General features: G+C 52.8%; 6 protein-coding genes across 6 annotated transcripts; 3 read left to right on the forward strand and 3 right to left on the reverse strand.

The window, feature by feature from the left end:
- Positions 1-247: 247 nt before the first annotated feature.
- On the reverse strand, positions 248-6770 carry BO86DRAFT_302650 (putative SNF2 family helicase; the record flags this gene model as incomplete). Its single annotated transcript, XM_025667535.1, has 5 exons — positions 248-530; positions 590-5440; positions 5500-6225; positions 6286-6430; positions 6509-6770. The coding sequence occupies 5 exons, from the start codon at positions 6768-6770 to the stop codon at positions 248-250; spliced, it is 6267 nt and encodes a 2088-aa protein (XP_025532595.1).
- A 1773-nt stretch (positions 6771-8543) lies between these two features.
- Positions 8544-10038, reverse strand: BO86DRAFT_385495 (putative polyadenylation factor subunit CstF64). The gene is made up of 3 exons (XM_025671120.1): positions 9975-10038; positions 8837-9846; positions 8544-8775 (listed from the first exon to the last, which is right to left on the reverse strand). Exons 1-2 carry the CDS (start codon positions 10027-10029, stop codon positions 8939-8941), a joined length of 963 nt encoding a protein of 320 aa, XP_025532596.1. The 5' UTR covers positions 10030-10038; the 3' UTR covers positions 8544-8775; positions 8837-8938.
- A 131-nt stretch (positions 10039-10169) lies between these two features.
- Positions 10170-11540, forward strand: BO86DRAFT_385496 (prohibitin subunit PHB2). Its single transcript, XM_025671121.1, has 4 exons — positions 10170-10409; positions 10482-10550; positions 10614-10969; positions 11032-11540. The coding sequence occupies exons 1-4, from the start codon at positions 10238-10240 to the stop codon at positions 11353-11355; spliced, it is 921 nt and encodes a 306-aa protein (XP_025532597.1). The 5' UTR covers positions 10170-10237; the 3' UTR covers positions 11356-11540.
- Positions 11541-11736: 196 nt separating this feature from the next.
- On the forward strand, positions 11737-13357 carry rmt2 (protein-arginine N5-methyltransferase). The gene has a single exon (XM_025671122.1). The coding sequence runs from the start codon at positions 12016-12018 to the stop codon at positions 13339-13341; it is 1326 nt and encodes a 441-aa protein (XP_025532598.1). The 5' UTR covers positions 11737-12015; the 3' UTR covers positions 13342-13357.
- Positions 13358-13431: 74 nt separating this feature from the next.
- On the reverse strand, positions 13432-17841 carry BO86DRAFT_406336 (putative DUF221 domain protein). The gene is made up of 3 exons (XM_025674168.1): positions 17325-17841; positions 14779-17264; positions 13432-14721 (listed from the first exon to the last, which is right to left on the reverse strand). Exons 1-3 carry the CDS (start codon positions 17486-17488, stop codon positions 13694-13696), a joined length of 3678 nt encoding a protein of 1225 aa, XP_025532599.1. The 5' UTR covers positions 17489-17841; the 3' UTR covers positions 13432-13693.
- Positions 17842-18634: 793 nt separating this feature from the next.
- On the forward strand, positions 18635-22297 carry BO86DRAFT_329844 (MCM DNA helicase complex subunit MCM4). The gene is made up of 5 exons (XM_025668694.1): positions 18635-19200; positions 19258-20133; positions 20188-20259; positions 20312-21504; positions 21558-22297. The coding sequence occupies exons 1-5, from the start codon at positions 18849-18851 to the stop codon at positions 22143-22145; spliced, it is 3081 nt and encodes a 1026-aa protein (XP_025532600.1). The 5' UTR covers positions 18635-18848; the 3' UTR covers positions 22146-22297.
- Positions 22298-22552: the final 255 nt, after the last annotated feature.

Consider the following 22552-nt stretch of genomic DNA (forward strand, 5'->3'; position numbering starts at 1 on the left):
GCATCTGAGGAAGGTGCCCGTGGAATCCTAGTACGAGGCTTTCCACATGGCTTTGAAAAGTCTACCGAGAAAGTACTGGTAAGAACATTCATGAGTCTGCTTTGAATGCTATCGCTGCAACTTGGCTGTCATTAACTCGTACATACATGGCATTCAAGATGACAAGACAGATCCAGGATCAACACCAAATGCTGATCGCCGAACAACCAACATATCTTCAACACAACCTAAGTTGCTTCGTCTTCAGTCAGTGGCTGTCCTCCACAACTACTCGTTTTTCATTTGCGGCTTCGTTCTGCGTGACTAGTACAGGCTTCCCATTCTTCTCGATAAGGACCTTGTCGCGACGGTTCTCGAAGATGTTCACATCAATGGTCTTCCTGGCCAGCAGGTGGTAGATGTGAACATGCTTGCTCTGACCGAACCGTCGACTGCGGCCGATGGCTTGGGTCATAGTCGAGTCGTAATCATATTGAGTCTGTGTCAGCAAGGGTGACAGGAAAATAACGTGGTTTGCTTGCTGTAAGTTCCTATAACTGAAAGTTAGACACCCACGAACCCTTTGCGAGAGGAATCTGTTCTGACTTACAACCCCGCAGCCAACTCGGTTCCAAGGTTTAGAATCAACACCTTTGCCTGCCCGAATCCGCTCGCCTGTAGCTTTTCGAGCTTTGCGGTGGACCTACCTTCCACTGCCGTGATCATGGTGTGTTTGATCTTGGCGAGATTCAATGCTTTGGCGGCGGCTTGCATCAGATCCGGGAATTGAATAAATAAGAGGATCCGCTCGCCCTGCGGAGTGCCGCGGACAATCTCAATCAACTTGTCCAGTTTACTGCCACCAAATGTGGTCTCTCTGTCGACGCACTCGCGCTCAAGCGTGGACATCGGGATGACATTGTAAAACTTGCCGGAACCGCGGCATCCTTCCACACTGCATTCCTCTTTCTGCACAGCCTGCGAGATGCAGTCTTTGCACAGCGAATGACCACAAGAACCCAATAGGCTCAACTGGTCGAGGGTTTCAGGCTGGCTATTACAACCAGAGCACTTGGAAATCTGCCCGCAGATCTGCATTGACCGTGTCTTCTTGAGAAATCTTACGCCACGCTTGCGCGATACCCATTCGTCAATCATCCCTTTCATGGCAGTTGTAACTTCGCGCAGCTGTGGCTCAATCTCAGCCAGCCCTGCAGGTCTTTCTGGGAGTGCTGTGTCGCTGTCAACATTCTCTTCCTGGCCGGCGGACTTCTTTGACCGCGGGGCCTTCGATGATCTTCCTCTTGTTGCACGTTTCTGAGTATCGGGGCTGATGGTAAGACTGCCATTGTTCTTTTCGTCTGCCAACTGCTGTGGATCGACTTTGGTAGGAGGCGCGAAGAATTCTTTCCAATGGTTCGGCTTCGATGAGCGGACTGCGTCGTCCAAAAGAGAGCAAACGGCTTCTGTCACCGAGTTGTCCCCAAAATTGTGACCGGTGACGGCGTCGACGAATTTGTCAAACCTTGCAGATTGTGAATCACACTCGCAATACATCCACGCTGCTAATCTCAGGTTCTTCACGAGTTCTTCTCGCAAGTCAGCAATCTCCTCTTTTCTGAGCTCGATGAGAGATTCGCAGGTCGTGACTTCTGGCGCCCTGGTCTTAGTCCAATTACCAACGACAGCGAGACAAGCACAGCGCTTGAGTAGTGCTTCCTCGTAGCTCGTGCTAGTACTGAGGATTGCATCTAGCCGACTAGCCTGATCGCCATCGAATCGAGACTTGACCTGACGGCGAAGCTTGCCATCACATGCTTCCAATTGCCTGTACAACTCGGAGTAGAGTGCTTGTTCAGCCGGTGTTGGGCGGACCAAGATGACATGTTCAGTGAAGGGGATCTCGCCAATCTCCGGAACATTTCTGCGAACGAACCGGCTCAGAAACCTTTGTGCAATCTCGTGGCGATTTCGATGCCATGCCTCGCTGTGGGTCGTTCGGTAGGACTGGAACCTCTCTGCATCGGATCGCTGATTGGACAGCAACCTGAGTCGACCGTTCTGCGACTTGAACTCATCATCGTCTATCCCCAGATGGACACCCATAAATGGTGCAATGGACTTGACATCCGCAAAATCATTCAAAGGCGGAGTTCCCGACAAAATCCATTTCGAGCCAGCTTCGAGTGCCAGGAAGGATTCGAGTCTCTCATCGCTTGCATATGTGAACTCGTCAATGATAAGGCGACTGAAAGCAAAAGCGTGGAGGCAAAGAATCTTGACCTCTGTCCAGGCCTGATTCGGCTGGCCATTGATATTGAACTCCTTCAGATCGTTCCATGTCTTACAGACTTCCTTGCTAGACTCCGAGCGGCCAAGTTTCCCGCTTTTGTTGTTGCTAGTTGTCGATACCTGTCCCTCAGGATCATCGGATGCTGAGTTTGGGCTGGCTGAGTCTTCCGAGTCGCCATCGTCGTCGGAGACTAACATCTTGGAGGGCAGATATCTCAAACACTGATGCACCCTAGCCTTCAATGACTCGTCACTTTCGTCTTCCATATGGTCTGCATCTTCTTCAGCACTAGAAATGTCGCCGTCATGTTCCTTATGATCAGCACTGTTGCACCGGCTTTGAACCGCATCAACATATGATTTCCCTCTAAACCTCTTAGATGGCAAGTATGTGGCCTGCCCCTGGCTTACTTCGGCATCTTGGCGCTTTGAGCGGATAGCATTGAGAAAGGCACCAGGGCCGTTTTCTGTCAGGACACGAACTAGATCCTTTAGCGAGGCCAGTGCATCCGTGAACCAACTCTCAAAATCGCGAGCCTTATTCCCAGGCACCCGTGACGTTCCAGTCAGGTTCTTCAATTTGTTATAGTAGGCATCGCCGTTGAAGACAGTCCAAGACACCAATATGATGTCGCTGAGGAGGATGTTCTTGATGGGGACTTTTGAGAGGTTCTGTACTGAGCCAATGACAAGAACCTTATACCTGGACCCCAAGAATTTCTTGATTTCCAACTCCCATTGTCTCAACACTACTCCAGGTACAACGACAAGGGTGCCTTTTGCGGGAATGAATCCATCCTTTGGGCCTAAGCTCGGCGTCCGAAGGTTCTCATGTTGCATATCGATCAATCCCAGGATGATGGCGGTTTTGCCGTAGCCGACATCATCTGCGAGGACACCTCCCCGGATAGTTTTGGGAACAAGAACTCTAGCCTCAGCACGCCACATCATCTGCGAAAGGAGTGCCTCCTCTACTTCTTCTTCCAAAAATGGTGCGTTCTTGTCACTTTCCTGATCAATCATCCAACGCAAGGACCGCAACTGCTCAGGTCTTAACTTCAAACGGAAATTAGGGGGTTGAAGAGATGGAAAGTCGTGGCGGTTGCTGGTTAGGCTGAGATTTGAGAAGCAGTGATTTCGTGTGTCATATGAGTTGGGCAAGAGGCGCCATTGGAACCGAGCCCCTTCGACCACCTCAGAACCACACAACCGGTCATACGCCTGATGAAGCAGAACTTGGATATTGAGAGTGACACACAGATCACCAGAGCCTGTTTGGCAAATGCGACGGAAGAACAGGAACGTAGAAGGCTTCAGCTTCATCTGGCGCTCATATAGGGCTGCATCATACGGGTCTTCGTAAGTAACCATACGGCCCCGTCGATCTCTACCCGGCAGAAACCGTGGTTTGGGTGGTGCGCATACATCGCAGATTGATCGATTGCCCTCTTTCACGATCTGCACGTGAATGAAATCCTGCCACTCTTCAAAAGGACTGAAGCCTGCCGCTTTCTGAAATAACCAAAAGACGTCTCGCAGCTTTGAAGCCGAGTGTACTGGATCTATCGCCTCCCACTGGTCGTTTGAATTGTCTAGTTGCGTCCCTGTCATTGGCAGTTTGAATGAGAGCAAGGTGGTATTGGCATTCTGACAGTCGGAATCGCAGGTGGTAATCTTGCTGTCAGGTGCCAAGCTATGGCACTCAATAGAAGCATCGGGAGCATGAGGGGTCAGAGACACAGCTGGTGCGTAGATCCACTTGCGGTGATAGACAGGAATAGACTCGGGTACGTCGCTCGCTTTCCAAGAGCGCCAAGTGTGCGATACTTCGGCAATCGTTCTTCGTCGATCATATCCAGAGATGAATCGATGTTCAAAAGAGAAAACAAAAGAGTCATTTTCAGGCTTTCCAAGCTTGGTCGAATCCAAGAAAAGATAAACAACAGGTTCCTCCCCAGCTGTGACTTTCCTATGCAAGGATGCGAATGCGGTCCCACATTCTGGCAAAAGTTCATATGACCCTCGAATATCGGCATCCAAGTTTTGCACATCTTCGTCGGAGCCCTGAATTTCAATACGCGTCCAAGTTTTTGAACCGGCGAATCGCGGATCTTGATGGCCACTTCTAACTTCGTAGCTATCGATTTGGAGCCCACCCCCGCATACATTAAACCGGCCCTGGAGGCTGATCAGAGTACATACTTCCCATTCGCCCTTCAGGAGAGAACCACGCTCTGGCCTGAGCCGTGCAATTGGCTTGGAGAGGATCTCTCGGATGAGGGACAGAGACGGCTTGTGACTTGGGGGGGAAGCATAGAGAAGCCACTCAAGGCCGCCTTCACTTATCACAAGATTCAGTCTCGACATTTGACCTTCATATTGAACGGTCCACACATCACTGCGCTTGATGTCCAAGAGTGAAAATTCACCATCGATGCTGGAGTCTATGACTTGCCAAAAAAGTGACCAAATCTGCGATGGGCAAGTCCCTAATTCTGTTACAAACTTGGAGTAAATATCGCGAGAGATACCAGTCAGAACCAAGCGCGCCGGCAGTAGTCTTCTTAGGTCACTGACGAATTCCATGGGTGGGATGCGCTTTATGTCAGACCAAGGTTCGAAGACATGCGATGGATTGCCGCCACAGGCCGAACAAACTGTATGTCCGCAGAGGGTACATCGAAGAATTTTTGTCTCAACATCCAATTGTCCCTCGCACATGCAGTAGCGTGCGCTGATTGCAGCCTGAGTTTGAAGTTCTTGGGTATCTACCTCGACGGCGTGGGTAAGTTGCATGTCATCACTTATCATGTGGCAGTCGTCTCGAGGGCACAGAGTTCTGCGCTTGGCCTGTACTTCAGGGGATGCGGAAGACTGTTCACCAGCACGAAGGACTAGGTGTGCTAGTATCAGTGCCGAGAGCATCGCGCAACAGACGACCGTTGAGCTCATGGCATTACCCGCGAGATCTTGCAGTTCACGAGTAGATTCGCGTGTGACCAAAAGTCTATCCAATGGTAGGCCCTGCAAGGCAAGAGCTTCGACTCCGCAGAGTGGTCCTCCCCTGCTGGTAAGATAGGGGACACCGGCAGGAGTGATGCAGCCGACCAGGCCAAAGGCACGAAGGTCTATTTCGCGTTCAATACCCTGGGAAAGATCAATACATCTCCTAAGGTCGGTCAGCTTAGCACTCTTCTACGGCTCTGAGGATCCTCGAAGCTAACTTACTCTTTGTAGGTCATGTCGTAACCTTCCTTGAGCTTGCGCAAGAAGTTCACGTCGAGGGTGTCCCAGACTCTCTCTACTAGGGACCTATTCCATAGATGCCAGCTGTAGTCTGGTGTTAGACAAGTCCCGTTGTCCAGCGACCTGGTATATGGACGCTTGTACCCAAGGTGCTCAGTCTGTCTATACGCTTGATGGCGGACTTCGTATTTCTCCCACGCACGACCCCGGTACGCGGGGAATGTTAAGCTATTGGCAATCTGATGCAGCCTTCGATCATTGGCATCAAGGAGAAACATCCCTGCTGGGGAGCTCGCCTGACGTGCGAAGTTGGACATCAGATCAGACCACGACAGCATACTCTCTGTAGAGAGACCAGTTTGCTGCAGGAGTTGGGAATCAACGCAGCACATGTAACCTCGCTCGCGCGTCTGCGGCAGGTAATATGCTTTTGTGTCGACGGCGCAATGTACGACAGAGTAGCCGATGTCCGTCCAGTATTGTTTGATTGTGGGCCACGGAGCGCTTTTCACGTTCTCCAGGATGACCAGGCGTGGACGGTACGCTTTGGCATATGCTAGGATACTTCGCAAGGTCCCGCTGGATTCACCCGTCTCGTCGAGCGTCTTCTGCCTGTTGTTCAAAACTGAGAAGTCCACGCACGAGAAGCCTGCGACAAGAAGATCGACATCCTTGGGTATCTTGGCCCAAGATCCATATGCCGTTTGGCTGGGGAGGAGTTAGAAACAAGTTTCATTTGAGAGATCGAAATCAAGAAAGAGAACTCACGCTACGCGACCTTTCAAGTCGGTTACGTCGCGAAAAAGCAACGGGGGATGAAAATTACGTTCGATATAAGCCTGTTTGAAGGGTACAATTTCGGCACTGAAAAGGTGTTCGAATGCAAGCTCTCTATTATGGAACTTTCGCAGATCTTGCAAACAAGAAAAGGTGGGTTTGTCAGTCATCCTGATGGTGATGGCACTAGCAATGAGGGCTGGCAAAAACTTACTTTCCTGCACCATCTCCAGGGCCAGCAACGGGCTTTCGGTGCCAGAGCAGACAGTGACTACGCGGAGAGGTCTGGAACCGACGTGGGTCAGGTAGTTGTCTAAGCCCAGCTCCATTGCTCGTTGGGTGATCGACTTGAAGATGTCGCTCAGTTTGTGCATGGGCGGCAGGTGCCAGGCCATCTGGGATCTCGCCGTCGTTCCCTCACCAGAGTACGGCAGCGTTCTGACGAACTCCGGGTTGATTGGGTCCAGCTCTTCCATTGCAGCCATTGCCTGGTCATCGGGGGTGTCTGTCAGGAGGAGCTGGTATCGTTTGGGCGGCGGGCCCTCCTCCTGGGACGAGGCCCTCTTCCTCGCTGGAGGCATCTTTCTTTTCTTCTTGGTGGGAAGAAGTGAGAGAGTCACCTCCGTGTGAGAGAGAGCACAATCCAATTTCAGTTCTGTGATGTGATTTAGGATCTTTGAAAGAGAGATGAATCTATGAGGGTTCGAATGAGTCACGTGGTGTTGATGGAAGAAGTTTATGCCGAAGGAGATAGGTGAGAGGGGAGGAAGAAAAGTGAGAGTAGAAAAAACAAAGACAAAGAAATGTGTGTGGGTGGGGAAGGTAATGTGAAATAAGATGACTGAAAATTTGCAAGGTCTTGGAGGAGTGTTTGTTGTGTGGCCTAGTGAATGTGTTGCTGTTGTTACAACCTGTTGCGATGAGCCCATGGTCAGGTGCAAGGTGGATATGATGGGTTGTAGCAATGGCAACTGCTTCGTTTCTGATGCTAGTATCTCTTTGAGTCTTACGTGTAAAGGAACAGTTTTTCGTTCTATCAAGTCCTAATCACAGATGACTGTACTATCGTTGTCCGTATGGATGTCCACGTCTACGCTGATGAGGCTGGTATATGAGATAGGAGGTTTGGTAAACAGATCACCAGGCAAAGTCCTGTAACCAGAACATGAAACCATTCTTCGCTTGGGGAAGTGAAATGGGCCGAAGACTCCGCCTCTAAATTACCTCTGTCGATTTCTATGATCTGGGCAACTCGGAGGAAGAAGGTAACTGATCAGTGTGGCTCTTGACCATGTCTGCAACTTCTCTGGTTCCCATTCCAGAATGATATGTCCAAAGGATACTAGGTAACGTATGTTCATAACACCAGGTGCGGTGGCTACCACCATGAAATGACCTTCCGTTGGAACATTGCCCAAGCGTCATCTAGTCCCTGCTTTCTTATCTTCCAGGCGGATATTCTTCTGGACTGATCCCTCTGTGATAGATGCAATGAATATTGAAGATCCCAGGATCGAGAACGTTAGCGAAGGGAGATGGGGTTGGGGGATTTCTATATGCTCTTCTGTTGTTGGTTTTGGGAGAGGGCAGATGAGATTTGAGCGGTGCTTTGTTGGGATGTTGATTCTCTCTTGCGGGATGATGGTTCTATCTTTGACGTCGATCTTCTAGGCGTTCGTTGTAGAATATAGTACTTTCTGGGGTTGGGAAAGGATATTGGTTGTTTGGAGTGCTCTAGCTGGATCTCTGGGATCGGGGTCTTGTGTTATGGATTATGGATACTGCGAGGTTGGGGTTTCTTGCTCTGGTGTTCTGGGTATGCGCCATGAAGACGGGAATCTTGTGGTGTTTAGAGGGCTTCATTTTGGTTTTTGGGGGGTGGAATGGAGTGGACTGTTGTGGAGATTGGTGGGGTTTTATAGATGGATTTGCTGTGCTGAAGGCAAGGAGGTGTGGAGAACAACTTGAAGCAGAATATCATGGGGCTGTGATGCGCTTACTACAATTTTGCGTGTTCGATTACGGTATAGGAGAGGTATTATATACAGTCTGCAAGAGTTACCATGTTCTCTAGGAGATGATGTTACTATATACTGATTTGTTTCTCATGTAGCTCTCCGTGTTAAGGTTGTAGACTCGTGGATAGCTGTGAAGCACTCGCTCCACGCGGGAGCAAGATATGCGCGTCTACAGCTACTACGTCAATTCTACAATGTGTCTACGGACCAAGATAAAAAACAATTCAACGTTTGGGATATCTGCCACAACTCGCTTGATGAAAAAAGGTAGTGTCCGCAAGGCAAGAAGTGATATGTAAAGTACAGATCCGATGGTTTTGGTGAAACCCCCCCAGAAAACAGGACCCCATAGGGACGAGAGAAAAAGACACCCCGTTTGCGCCATTCCAGTTTGTTGCGAACTCATCGAAGCGAAAACACAAAGCGAACCAAGACGATGCTGCTGCTGTTGCTGCCGATATCACTGTTCAAACTGGGATTAGGTGGTTGTAGAAGAGGAGGGGGGAAGAAGAAGGGATACTAACACGCTCTCTCTGAAAACAAAGGACTGTACCACCGATGCCGCCCGAAATTTGAAGAGCGAGAACAAAAAAAAAAAGAACAGGATTTGGTCATCATCGTCATCATCAACGCATCCCACCCTGCATCAACTGCTGACGCAGGAGCAGGATCTGGCTGCGTTCCATCGGGGGCAGCGCATCGATGGCGGCCTGCGGCATGCTCAGGACTTGCTGCAGCAGCTCTTCCTGGCCGGGAATGGCTTGCGGGGCTGCCTGTTGCGGCGCCGCCTGCGGAGGCTGCTGCTGTCCGAAAGGCGCGGAGACCATCGGCGGGGTGGACACTTGGCCGGGGAAGTTCTGGAAAGCTTGCGCTGCGGCGGCGGCGGCGGCGGCGGCGGCCGGTGGTGGTGGTGCAGCTGCGGCGGTCTGCGCGGCGGCTTGTTCCACGACCGAGCCGAGGGCGCTGTAATCGACCAGGTTCATGAGGAGCAAGGCCTGGAAGATGGCGTAGGCGAGCTGGGGCGCCTGGCGGAGGAGCTCCGTGGCGCGGGCGGGGTCGGCCATAACCAGGGACTTCATCTGCTGGAGGACATCGAGGAGCTGGTTGGGAGGGAGGGAGGAGAGTGTCTGCGAGATGGCGTTGGGGCAGTCCAGGTGCGGCGGCACCTCCACACCCGGGGGCAGAGGAGGCAGCGGCGCATGCGCGGGCTGCGCGCCGCCAGCTCCCCCGGCGCCGCCAAGGCCCAGGCCGTCTTGTTGTCCCGCAGCAGCGCCCGCGGGGCCGGCGTTCTGGTGGAGGTATTCGGGCGGCACGGAGTCCTTCTCGTTGTTATGGGGCCAGTCGACGCGGATCTTGCGACCCATGACCTCGTAGTCGTTCAGGTTGCGCACGGCAGAGGCTGCGGAGTCGGCGTCGGCGTAATCGGCGAATCCATATCCCTTCGGTTTGCCGGTTTCCTGGTTGATCATAAGACGAAACTTCGTGACTGTGCCGGCGGTGCCGAGGATGTCTCTGATTTGTTCCTCGGTGAGGTCTGGAGAGGTTGTGAAAGGTGTTCGGGTCAGCAGATGTTCGACGGGGACAATGTTTTGGTTATGAGGGAGCTGAGCTGCTGGCATTTGTGTGTCTTCGGTGACATGGTGGAGGGGGCAGAGCACATACTGTAGGGAATATTCCCCAGGAAGATACTCGTCCCGTTATTCCTTTGCGGGGCCATGATTGCGATGTTTGGTGAGTGGGAAAAAGCGCGAAACAATGAAAGCGGGAAAGATGATGTTGTACGGAAAACTGCCAAGGCGGTGTCAGAATCGGGCGATTTGCCGCGAACTTCCACTTCCCTCCATCCTGCCTCTTTCCCCGTTGGCTTCTCTTTTCCCCTCCGCTTCGCTCATACCACATTCACCCTCATCTTTTCATCTTTCACCATGTCTCAGAATCCTAGGGAGCAGTGGGAGAGACTCCAGGTTCTCCTGCAGAACCGCGGCGGTTCTCACCTCAAGAGATTTGGCGGCGGCGGTGGACGCGGCTTCGGAGCTGCTGGCGCCCTGCTTGTCGGTGTTGGAGCTATCTTCCTGGCCTCTGACTGTCTGTTCAACGGTGAGAAGGCCTGCAATTCAATCGGGTAGCTTTGTGGGAAGCTGTTTTGAGCTAACGGGGTGGGTTCTCTAGTTGACGGTGGTCACCGTGCTATCAAGTATTCCCGCTTCGGTGGTGTGCAGAAGGAGATCTACACTGAAGGTGCGTCTAGTTCTTGAAGCTATTTTTCCGGTTTCATCCGCTGATAGGACTCGTTCCAAATAGGAACTCACTTCCGGATCCCCTGGGTTGAGACTCCGATTGTCTATAACGTGCGCGCAAAGCCGCGCAACATCGCTTCCCTTACCGGTACCAAGGACTTGCAGATGGTGAACATCACCTGCCGTGTCCTGTCCAGACCCCGCGTGGATGCTCTTCCTCAAATATACCGTACTCTCGGCCAAGACTTCGATGAGCGGGTGTTGCCGTCCATTGTCAACGAGGTGTTGAAGAGTGTGGTGGCCCAGTTCAACGCCAGTCAGCTTATCACTCAGCGTGAGAACGTTGCCCGTCTTGTCCGGGATAACCTTGCCCGTCGGGCTGCTCGCTTCAACATCGCCCTGGACGATGTCTCCCTAACGGTACGTCATATGCCATTTTTCTACTTCAATCGTTCTCCCTCTAATGCTTTCCTCTACTGCAGCACCTTACCTTCTCCCCCGAATTCACCGCCGCCGTCGAGGCCAAGCAAGTTGCCCAGCAGGAAGCTCAGCGGGCTGCGTTCCTGGTTGATAAGGCTCGTCAAGAGAAGCAAGCCTTCATCGTCCGCGCTCAGGGTGAGGCCCGCTCCGCTGAGCTGATCGGTGATGCCATCAAGAAGAGCAAGAGCTACATTGAGCTGCGTAAGATTGAGAACGCCCGACACATCGCTCAGATCCTGGGTGAGCACAGCGGCAAGAACAAGTTGTACTTGGACTCGCAGGGTCTGGGCCTGAACGTGAATGCAGGCGGGGAGGATAAGCAGTAAGGGCCAGAGATGCATGGACCGGTGGTAGGCGATCGATCGGATTTGTTTTGACTCTAATGGGTTTGTTTCTTATAACGAGGGCCTTGGCGCTATTCTAGGTTGCGCGCGGTCAAGGAGATGCGGGGGGGACGTTTTTTGTACAAATAGTCAGTTATTTGCAGGATTCTCAGAGCAACCAGGCGAACAGTTTCTCTTCTCTTTTCATTGTGTTCCGCATGGACTACAGTGTATGTCTTTCTGAGGGCAAAAAAAGTGTTTTGAGTAGCATTTTCTTATCGAATCGTGCCCGCCGCGGGATCGTCAGCGGGGAACGAAAGCGGCGGGCGGATTTTTTTCAGATCGCAGCTTGAAACTTTTCTCCTCATCAATATTTCTTCCCCGCAACAACAGAGGTCTATAATTGAAGACCTGGCAACAATTCTCTTCCATTGAGAAATACCTCCCCTCCTCAAATCACAATAAGGTAAGCTCTCTCCCTTCGCAGAACCCATACCCCCAAGGCAATCCCATCCGACCCCGCCTGCACTGGGCAATACTATACCTCCCCCATAACCCTCCCCCTCTCCTCCTTTGTCAAAACCACCCAACTTCTAACAGCTCCCCTCCCAAAATTCCAAACAGAACGCTCACCCCGGGGACACAGAAATCACAGAAAAAAAAATGGACCCTACGCCCGACGACCTCACCATCAACGTCGACACCGACATCCAAGAGCTGCTGCTGGCCGCCTCGCAGCACGACCTGGCCCAACTCCGCCGCCTGATCCGCACGAACCCATCCCCCGCCCTCGCCAACCCGGTCAACGCCCGCGACCCGGAGACGGGGCTCACGCCGCTCCACTCCGCCGTGGCCGCCTGCGAGCCGGACGAGGAGGACGAGGATTCGCAACCCGCTGTGAACGGGGCCGCGGACCATGCCACGCCCACCGCCACCAGTACGGCGGAGGTAGAGAAGGCCGCGCTGGAGACGGTGCGGTTCTTGTTGTTGGAGGGCGCGATCTGGAATGACTTGGATCGTAACGGAGAGACGCCGGGGTGTATTGCGCGGCGGCTGGGGTTGCGCGAGGTGTACGAGGCGCTGGTGGATGCTGGGGTGCGGGCGGAGTTGTTGCTGGGCCGGTTGGATGGGTTTGGGTATGAGGCTTTGTCGGATGGGGATGATGATGATGAGGAGGAGGGTGAGGATGAGGAGATGCAGGAGGGTGAGGGTGAGGATGTGCAGGCGGAGGAGCAGCAGGAAACAGTACCGGAGTTGGTCGATGCCAGCGCTGCTACTACTACCGCCACTGCCACCGAAGAGCCCACCACCACCACCACCACCAACCCAGACGTCACGCAATCCCGCTACCTCGATTCCGGGCTGACCTTCCAACACGACCGGCTGTTGGACCAGGACCAGAACGGCGTGATGATGGCGTGGGAGACGGAGATCATGCGCAAATCCGCGCAGGCGCTGCTGCCGGCGCCGGGGCTGCGGGTGCTCAACATCGGCCACGGCATGGGCATCGTCGACGGGTTCTTCCAGGACCAAACCCCCGCGGCGCACCACATCGTCGAGGCGCACCCGGAGGTCGTCGCGGAGATGAAGCGCAAGGGCTGGCACGAGCGGCCCGGCGTCGTCATCCACGAGGGCCGGTGGCAGGAGGTCCTGCCCGCGCTCGTGGCCGAGGGCGAGATGTTCGACGCCATCTACTACGACACCTTCGCCGAGTCGTACGCGGATTTCCGCGAGTTCTTCACCGAGCAGGTCATCGGCCTGCTGGAGCAGGAGGGCAAGTGGAGCTTCTTCAACGGCATGGGCGCCGATCGCCAGATCAGTTACGATGTCTACCAGAAGGTGGTGGAGATCGATCTGCTCGAGGCCGGGTTCGATGCCGACTGGGAGGAGTTCGAGGTCCCCACGCTGGAGGGCGAGTGGAGTGGCGTGCGCAGGCCGTACTGGGCTATTGAGAAGTATCGTCTGCCGCTGTGCAGATACATGGACTAGAGACCTATATATCTATGTGAAGCAATGAATTATTGTCTTGATGACCCAATTTCTACAAATGCAGTGCTGGTCGTGGTGCAGAGAGAAGCGGTGTATTTCAAGCTCAGATTAAAAAGTCGTACAAGCAGGGATCTAACTATATACAAGATGAGCAGGCTCCTGTATGGTGCACTTGCTTCGAGCTCGCTGCGGGAAAATGCTGCCAAGACTCCCAGTGATGCACATAGCTCCAAATGAGAAAACGAAAAAGAAAAAGAAGAAAAACTAAAAGGTAAAAAGACAGAACGCTGAAGAAGAGCACAGAAGCAAAAATCATCACGTCATGATATCAACCGTTCCTGACGGTCATGATCTACAGCTGAATGAGGTCAACTTCAGAGAAGTCGGGCGGACTGCGGCTGAAGATTGTGTGGCTCTTTCCATCGAGTGCTTGGTACTCGTTACTGATCCAGATATGTTTGCTGAATCGCTGGGTCCGATAAATCTCGTCGTCACTAACGCCCAGGTCGTCTCGAGGAATCCAGATCACGGGTCGCTTCGCGCGTAAAGCCTCGTGCTGGAAGGCTCGCTGAGTGAGCTGGTCACGCTCCTCCGGTGTGAGATCCTCCAACTCGTCGTGAATGCCGGAGAACAAAGCGGGGCCCATGTTGCGCGCGGGGGGAGCTTGGTTTTCGGCGTCAAGGGCGATCTTCTCCCGCAGTCGCTCAATGCTAGGAACCGCCATCTCCGAGTTGACTCCATAGAATTTGGATCGGCGGTCCGGAGAGCGATCAGCCCACGACCCCCGGTGAGGTCCAAGCTTGGGTTTCTGGATGTGCAGACCGTGGTGGCTGTGGCTTCTCTCCGGGGACGAGTCGAGATTCTTCAGCTCGATGTTCTGAGAACTCGCTTCCAGTTGTCGTTGCGCCTCTTCTTGATCGCCTAACGGATGATCGACGGCATCTGGCAGATGATCGTAATCTTCGTCCTCGTGTAAACCCAATCGTGCCCTTTGAGCCCGAGCGAATTCTTCATCACGACGCACGGCGTCATCTTCCAAAGTTATAGGCAGATAACGGATCAAAGGGCCGAAAGCATCACTTAGGAGAAGCTGGAACCCTGCGGTGAGGATCAAAACCACAATCATGACGATCGCTTGACCTTCGCATGCGACATCCCCATTCTCGTCGCGAACCAAGAAGAACAAGCCAATAAGAGCAAGCTCCATAATGTACAGACCAGTGAACAACTGGCTAACTGCCCGCGGGAAGAGCAGGCCTCCCGTGTCGAAGCGGAACTTGGTTACGTAAAGAGTATTGTATCTGTAGACGAACCAGAAAAGACCGAATGTGATCACATTGAAGACCAGAATGAGGGGCGCAACGACACAGTAAATCAAACCTGCGAGAGAATCTGTTAGTAAGTGGCTAGCTCTAGCATAAGCTGAGACAAACATACCGATTGAAGCAAGGGTGGTGTAAACGGGGAAGAAAGTGCCCCATTGCATCTGATTCAGGTTGGTTGTACGCGCCCACTTCTTCCTGGCTGTCTTATCGAAAATCGGTGCGAGAATGAACCAGCTTATCAGATTGACAATCTGGACCAATGCTCCCGCGCTCACAGACATGGCCTGTAGAATCATGTATGAGAAGAAGTAGTTACTGGACGAGGGAATGTTCTGTGCTAGGAGTTCTGGCCAGCTAGTGACATCGGTCACGTTACTGATGATGGTCGAGAAACTCGATGAAATGGTGACAACCAGGAACAGTTGCACAAATAAGAACGCAAAGTAATAGGCCTGGACCGTTAATTCCACCGCCATACCAGTGTGAAGGCCTTGGGTCCGACTGAGGAAGCGCAGGATAAGAGGCAAGATTGCCATGAGTATTGCAAGAAAAAGTGCGGGTAAGACACCCTGTACTGCCGAGATGACCCAAGCTGGTAATTTAGAAATCCAGGACAGCCAGGTGAAAGCTTCTTCGAGGTATGTCAGCTGCGAGAGGAGACCAGTGAAGGCAACTGGAATTGCCCATCCTATAACCATGGCGCAAACCAGAGCGATGATTCCAAATGTCCTCAGATACCGTTCCCACCATTTCATTGACATGTTATCCCAGATGACGTCGTCCGGCGAAATCTCAACAATGCGAGGCGCCATTTGCTTGGGAACATGGTGGCTGACTGCCTGACATGCCATATGAGCCGCCACCTGATGATTGAACTGGATGAACGCGGAATTCATGAGAGGGAATCGCTCGGGATGCTGCTGGTCAATCTCAATTTCCAAGTTCAGCCGAGCCAGCTCTTTGCGGCAGTAGTCAATAGTGTCGACCTTTTTGCCTATAAGCCACAAAGATGGCATCCAGCTGAAGATTGGGAGCCGCATAGTGGGGCGCTTCTTTTGCTGAATGTACTTTTTCCAAACTGGCTCTCCAAAATCTTCAATATCGAAGGCCTCATTGTAGGCCAGTGGATATTCATGTCCCTCCAGTTCATCTCCCTCTTTTCCATTTGGTTTTGAGTCTTCCGTATGTTTCTCCTTCAATGACTGGCTTCTGTCGGACTCAGAGCTCGACGCCCGCTCAACGGGCGACTCGGGGGCTGTCAACGGAAGTTCATCGGGCTCAGAAGTGTTGCTTCTCTTGCTGAATTTGGAGTTGCCGGAGCCGCGACTTTTCCAGACTGGCCGCTTGGGATGAGAAGAGGTTCCGGGCCTCGATGATTCGGACCGAGAGGCTTCGGGCCTAGAGAGTTCAGGCCTTATCTCCGCCACATCTGCCTCGTTCTCCTGGAGTTGTTCTGGTTCGTCATGAATACCTCCTGACCAAGATAAGGGGTCCTCACGACTGGCATGGCTGGCAGGCGGAGCAACGTGGCCATTGTAAGCAGCACCGCTGCTCTCAGGCACGAAGCCTCCAGTTCGGGTCAGCTTATCGTCGATACCATGCTCCCATTTCCGGAATCCTCCCAAAACAGACTTTCCCAGCTTTTCCACGCCTTGTCCAACAGCACCTGCTGCTTCCAGCGCGGGATCCAAGGGGTTGAAGAGCAGCTTCTTCTTCTTGGGCTCCGCATGCAGACTATCTCCTGTATTGCGATGCAGGACTTGATCTAGCGTCTGGGCTTGATGCGGGTTTCCGGAGCTAATACCAGCGTCCATGGCTAACTGCGATGCCTTCCTCTCGGCTGCCTTTCTTTCTTGAGTCTCCACTGAATTCGGGTTTAGTCCGGCCTTCTTCGCCGCAGCCTTAGCTTGTTTGAGCTGGGCCTTCTTGCAGTTCATGATCAACTCAGTTTCCGCACCCTCGAGCTTTAAGGCCAGCTTGTCTCGCTCTTTCACCTTCTCGTGCAAATCATCAAAATTACGATTGATCCAAATATTCCGAATACCTCCGGGGAAGACGTCGTATAGTCTTTCTAGCGCTTTCACCGAGAGCCAGCCTTCTGGAATGGCAGTCACCAGAACAGTGGTGGCAGAAGCACGAAGTCGATGCTGGGGTGAGGTCAGGTACGCCTGTCGGAGACGGATGTAGTGCCTCAGTTCGTCGAAGAAGACTGCGCAGACGTAGAAAATGACAATGACCGCCATGACTAAATGTGCCCAGTATCGCGAAGTATGCTCTGGGGTGACATTACCCCAAGCTAATTGATCAAGTCCAGTGACATTCCACCGACCGCCACCTTCGTCGGTTCCATTCTTGAGATTCGTATCTTTACCGCCGACTTTGTTCAGCGGTATCAGGACGGGTAGTAAAAGGCAGCCCAAGGGCAGAAAGATCTTGAGTAGCATGCGCAGGTATCGTAGGAAGAAGTAGGCATCCAGGCCGCACTTCTGTATGAACTCCGAACTTGAGGTACGAAAGACAGGACCAATCCATTGGAAAAGCCCTGGTGGAGAAGGTTGAGTACGTTCTCTGTCCGGTACCAAGTATGTTCTCGGCTGGCTAGGAGAGATCGAATGTTAGTCCGTCGGCTCTCTGGTACCGGGATTTGAGTATACATACTAGATGCGGGTCAGCTTCCCTTTGAGAAGCATGAAGAGGAGAAATTCAACTGCGAAGACGACGAGGGCAGTGGCCAGGGAGGCAAGAAAAGTCCCGATAGAGATGCCTTCCTTGTTCTTGCCTGTGCCGCCCGCATGCTCCAGCGCCGACCCCAAATCACCCATGATTGAAGCAAGCGACGATCGCTTCCACAGAGGTCAGTTGATGTTGGTAGATTTGAAAGTTGTCACAAGCAGGACGAGGATGAGAAGATAAAAGTTGTAAATAATCAGGTGAAGTTGACATGCAACAGGTGCACATCATGCAGCTAAAGTGGTTGATTGTCAAGCAGGAAGAGTTCAACGTCACCGCAGCGAAATTAAGATGCCATTACACGGCGGTAGTCGACAACCAATCAGCGCAGGAGCGGCGATCTAGAGAACCGCGAGTCAATGAGAGTGAAGGAGGTGAAAGAAAGCCTTCGGTTAACCTGTGGTCACCCTGACCCTAGACTAGTTAGTGTGTGGTGGTACCAGCGGTTTTCGAGATCCCGGGGGGGGTGGGATCTAATAAAAGGGTAGGTAATACAAGGGTAGCATTAAGGGTGAAAAAAGAATCAATAATAACTTAATAAGAAAGAAAAACGTGTTGCAGATGCAGGCATGACAACAGTGGCACCCACCACCACCCCATTGTCCATTCAGGTGTTGATCCAGGGCCCCAAGCGAACAGGGAAGATGCGCCACTGGGTAAAGGGAAGGGGAAATGCCGCTGGATTGGTGGGAACTGGAAGGGGAGAGGGGGGGAGAGATTGCGGGCCACAGAAGATCGCACCTTGAAATGACATCAAGCGCCTGCTGAAACTGGCTGGCGCCTGGCTGGTGCTCCACCACGTCATTGTTCGCTTATAGAGAGAGTGCTTACCAGTGTGTTGCTTGCATTGAACCATATTTGATGAACAGTGTTGCAGGCGCGTAATTGACACAAAGCAGTAGTAGACAGAAATAGCAGTCAAGCAATGTCAACAGGCTTTGTGCACAGTCAATACATTCAATGTAGGCTCATTGTTCATTCAACATGTGTGTCGATGTTTACCTCAAAGGGAAGTGTCTTTATCCCGCCAGGGCGACCCGGAGATCCCTGACCTTACTGAAAACAGCAAGGGGCATGGGACCAGTGTGGCGGTGCACCTCAGCCCTAATTCATCAGTCACCAGCCACCCATGACTAAGGTCCTGTGGCTCACCCGGACTCTTGCGGCGCGCAGGCCCAAAGAAGAAACCTCTTTACGCGGTGGTCGCGTCGAAGCGCGTCCGCCTCCGCCCCCGAGGCGGAAAAGAAGCGCAGGCCAAAAGCGAAATCATTTTCTCCTTCCAAGTTCCGCAAAGGCCCACCTGGAAATTGTTACTGACTCTGCCGTAGCAACCAACATCCTCCCTCCTCCACTATCCCGTTTTGCACTTGTCTCCATTTTGTCCACACTTCCCCTCCCGACTGTCAGTGTTTTCATTGATAAAAATCCCACTTCACAGGACCAGACATTATCATGTCTTCTCCAGCGCCTAATCGTCGCAGAGGTCGCTCGGCCAGAGATTCGACAATCTCCTCTCCTGCCCGCTCAACCCGCTCTACCAGATCACAACAACAACTTCAGACCAGCAGCCCTCCTCCCAGAGATGATCAGTCGCAGACCACTCCCCGTGCCTCGCGGCGGGTACGGGGTGAAGGCCCCGTTCCATCGTCGTCGCCAATGTTCTTTCAATCATCTCCGATGAAGGCAAACAGCAGCGCAGAGACGCCCGATCTCGGTATGGAAGAGCCTAGCTCACCTGTCCGGGCATCTTCGACATTTGAGGATGTTGAAACCACGCCTCGAGGAAACGCTGCTACCATCAGAGGTACTACTTGTCACAATTCATCCTAGGCGTCCTGCGGTCTGCTGACAATCAGAACAGATTCATCTCCCATCCGTTACGTCTCTAGCTCCAGCCCGACCCGTTCTCTCGGTCGTCGGGCAGAGCGGTCGGATATCCCCAGCAGTAGCAGCGGTCTTTTCGTATCGTCTAGATCAGTCACAGACGGCAATCGTGGAGTTTCTCGTCGCAATGACCTTCATTCGGGCGGCTTTGGATCGACCCCAAGTCGCCGCCGCAGAATCTTTGTCGACGCCAATGGTGTGCCCACCGCCGATGCCGAGCCGCGCTCTGATGCGACCTTCTCCAACATTCACCCAGACACCTCCGAAGCGGAGGCTCTTGGTGGCAGCTCCACGCGTGTGATTTGGGGAACCAACATCTCCATCCAAGATTCGATGTCCGCCTTCAAAAACTTCATTTACAACTTCGCTACGAAATACCGTCTCTGGGCGGAAGGTGCATCCGAAAACGAAACTCGGGCGATGGGCAAGGCTGCTGAAGAGAGGGAATACATTGCCATGCTGAACACAATGCGTCAACTCGGCGTCACCAATCTCAACCTGGACGTGAAGAATCTCAAAGCATACCCCTCAACACTGAAGCTCTGGCACCAATTGCACGCCTATCCGCAGGAAATCATTCCTCTGATGGATCAAACTGTCAAGGATGTCATGGTTGAGCTGGCAGGTAAGGAGATGCAGCGCCAACGGAGTAACAGCCGGCACCGTCAGAATCAGTCAAAGGATTTGAGCTCCGCACCTGCAGTTCCAAGCTCTGATGCGCTCATGAGCGATGCTGGCCGGGCCCCACAGGCCGAAATCCAAGACCTTGTCCAGGAAGTCGAATCGAACTCGTACAAGGTCATGCCTTTTGGCCTTGACTCTGCAGTGAACATGAGAGATCTTGACCCTGCTGGTATGTGCTATTCGTTTTTTCGTAACCGTGTTCCCCTATACTGACATGACGCAGACATGGATAAGTTGATCAGCATCAAGGGTCTGGTCATCAGAACCACTCCTATCATCCCTGACATGAAAGAGGGTAAGCTGCTTCCTCCCCGTCGGTCGTACCAAACCTAATATATTCTGCATAGCTTTCTTCCGCTGTCAGATTTGCAACCATAGTGTTCAGGTCGATATCGACCGTGGCAGGATTGCAGAGCCTGCCGAATGTCCCCGCCCTATTTGCAAGGCCAAGAATTCCATGCAGCTTATCCACAACCGCTGTGCCTTTGCCGACAAGCAGGTGATCAAACTCCAAGAAACTCCCGACAGTATCCCTGATGGACAAACACCCCACTCTGTTTCCCTGTGCGTGTACGACGAGCTGGTCGATGTCTGCAAAGCTGGTGACCGTGTTGAGGTTACTGGTATCTTCCGATGCAATCCTGTACGCGTAAACCCTCGCCAGCGGACCCAGAAGACTCTTTTCAAGACCTATGTGGACGTCTTGCACGTGCAAAAAATTGATCGCAAGAAGCTGGGTATTGATGCTTCCACTGTCGAACAAGAGCTTTCGGAGCAGGCTGCTGGTGACTCTGAGCAGGTGCGCAAGATCACAGCTGAAGAGGAGGAGAAGATCAAGCGAACTGCCACCCGGCCCGACATCTACGAGCTGCTCTCACGCTCCCTGGCACCAAGTGTCTACGAGATGGATGATGTTAAGAAGGGGATCCTGCTCCAGATGTTTGGAGGCACTAACAAGACTTTCGAAAAGGGAGGTAACCCTCGCTACCGTGGCGACATCAATGTCTTGCTCTGCGGTGATCCCTCTACCTCCAAATCACAGCTTCTTCGTTATGTCCACAAGATCGCCCCGCGCGGTGTCTATACCAGCGGCAAAGGTTCCTCGGCTGTCGGTCTTACAGCTTATGTGACTCGTGATCCTGAGACTCGCCAGATGGTCCTTGAGTCTGGTGCTTTGGTTCTCTCTGACGGCGGTATTTGCTGCATCGACGAGTTTGATAAGATGAACGAATCGACGCGGTCAGTTCTGCACGAAGTGATGGAGCAGCAAACCGTCTCAGTTGCCAAGGCTGGTATCATTACCACCCTCAATGCCCGTACCAGTATTCTGGCTTCGGCCAACCCAATTGGCAGTCGCTATAATCCCAATCTCCCCGTTCCCCAGAACATCGATTTGCCCCCTACTCTCCTTTCTCGATTTGACCTGGTGTATCTTGTTCTGGATCGGACCGATGAGCAAGAAGATCGCCGGCTGGCCAAACACTTGGTGAACATGTACCTGGAAGATAAGCCGGAGAATGCAAGCAACGAAGAAATCTTGGTAAGTTGGAGCCCACTTCTTCTCTGGAATATTTCTAACCATGCAACTGCCAGCCGGTTGAATTCCTCACGGCCTACATCACCTACGCCAAGACTCGGGTGCACCCCGTGCTCACCCCAGCTGCAGGCAAAGCGCTCTCCGACGCATATGTCAACATGCGCAAATTGGGCGACGACATTCGGTCGGCAGACCGCCGTATCACAGCCACCACCCGTCAACTTGAATCGATGATTCGTCTCTCCGAGGCTCACGCACGTATGCGCTTGGCGACTGAAGTAACGGCGGACGATGTGGAGGAAGCTGTGCGTTTGATCCGGTCGGCCATCAAGCAAGCCGCGACGGACGCCCGCACCGGTCTCATTGACATGGGTCTGCTGACCGAAGGCACCAGCGCCAGCGAGAGACGCAACCGCGAGGCGATCAAGCGTGGCGTGCTCGCCGTGGTCGATGAGCTGGCCGGACCCACCGGCGGCGCCCGCTGGGCCGACGTCTACCGTGTTCTGAACGAGCAGAGCAGTGCCGGCGTGGATAACGCCCAATTCAACGATGCTGTCCGTGCCTTGGAGACGGAGGGCACGGTCAATGTCCTGGGCGATGGGCCGCGGCGCAGTATCCGACGCGTCGCCGGAGCTCTGCCCTGAGCGCCATATAAGGGCGACTAGTTGATGAGAAACATGATGCAACGGACTAGATAGCTTTTCGGAAAGGTGCGATTTGTGTTAGTCGCTTGCAATGGGAGGGTGGCGTCTGGTGTTCGTTCATGTTCTGAGCATGTGTATCTATTTCAGGGTGCGAATACTCCTTGGTCAATCATACAAAATTATAATTGTTCACTTGAAACCCAGTACTCCATAAGGCAAGTCTCACGAGTAGAAGTACGAGAAAGGCATCCATATCCCATGACCATGAAGTCTACGGAGTATTATCTCGTCCTTACCCGTCCGTTGGTGCCTCAGTCTACAATAGATCTGTATATGCATCCAGGCACGACAGGTGCTGAGAAAGGTAGGTGTTTCAACACACTGTTTTGGGGGTGCCCTGGAGTGAT

The sequence above is a fragment of the Aspergillus japonicus genome (genome assembly GCF_003184785.1).
Source record: "Aspergillus japonicus CBS 114.51 unplaced genomic scaffold BO86scaffold_3, whole genome shotgun sequence".
Classification (NCBI taxonomy): domain Eukaryota; kingdom Fungi; phylum Ascomycota; class Eurotiomycetes; order Eurotiales; family Aspergillaceae; genus Aspergillus; species Aspergillus japonicus.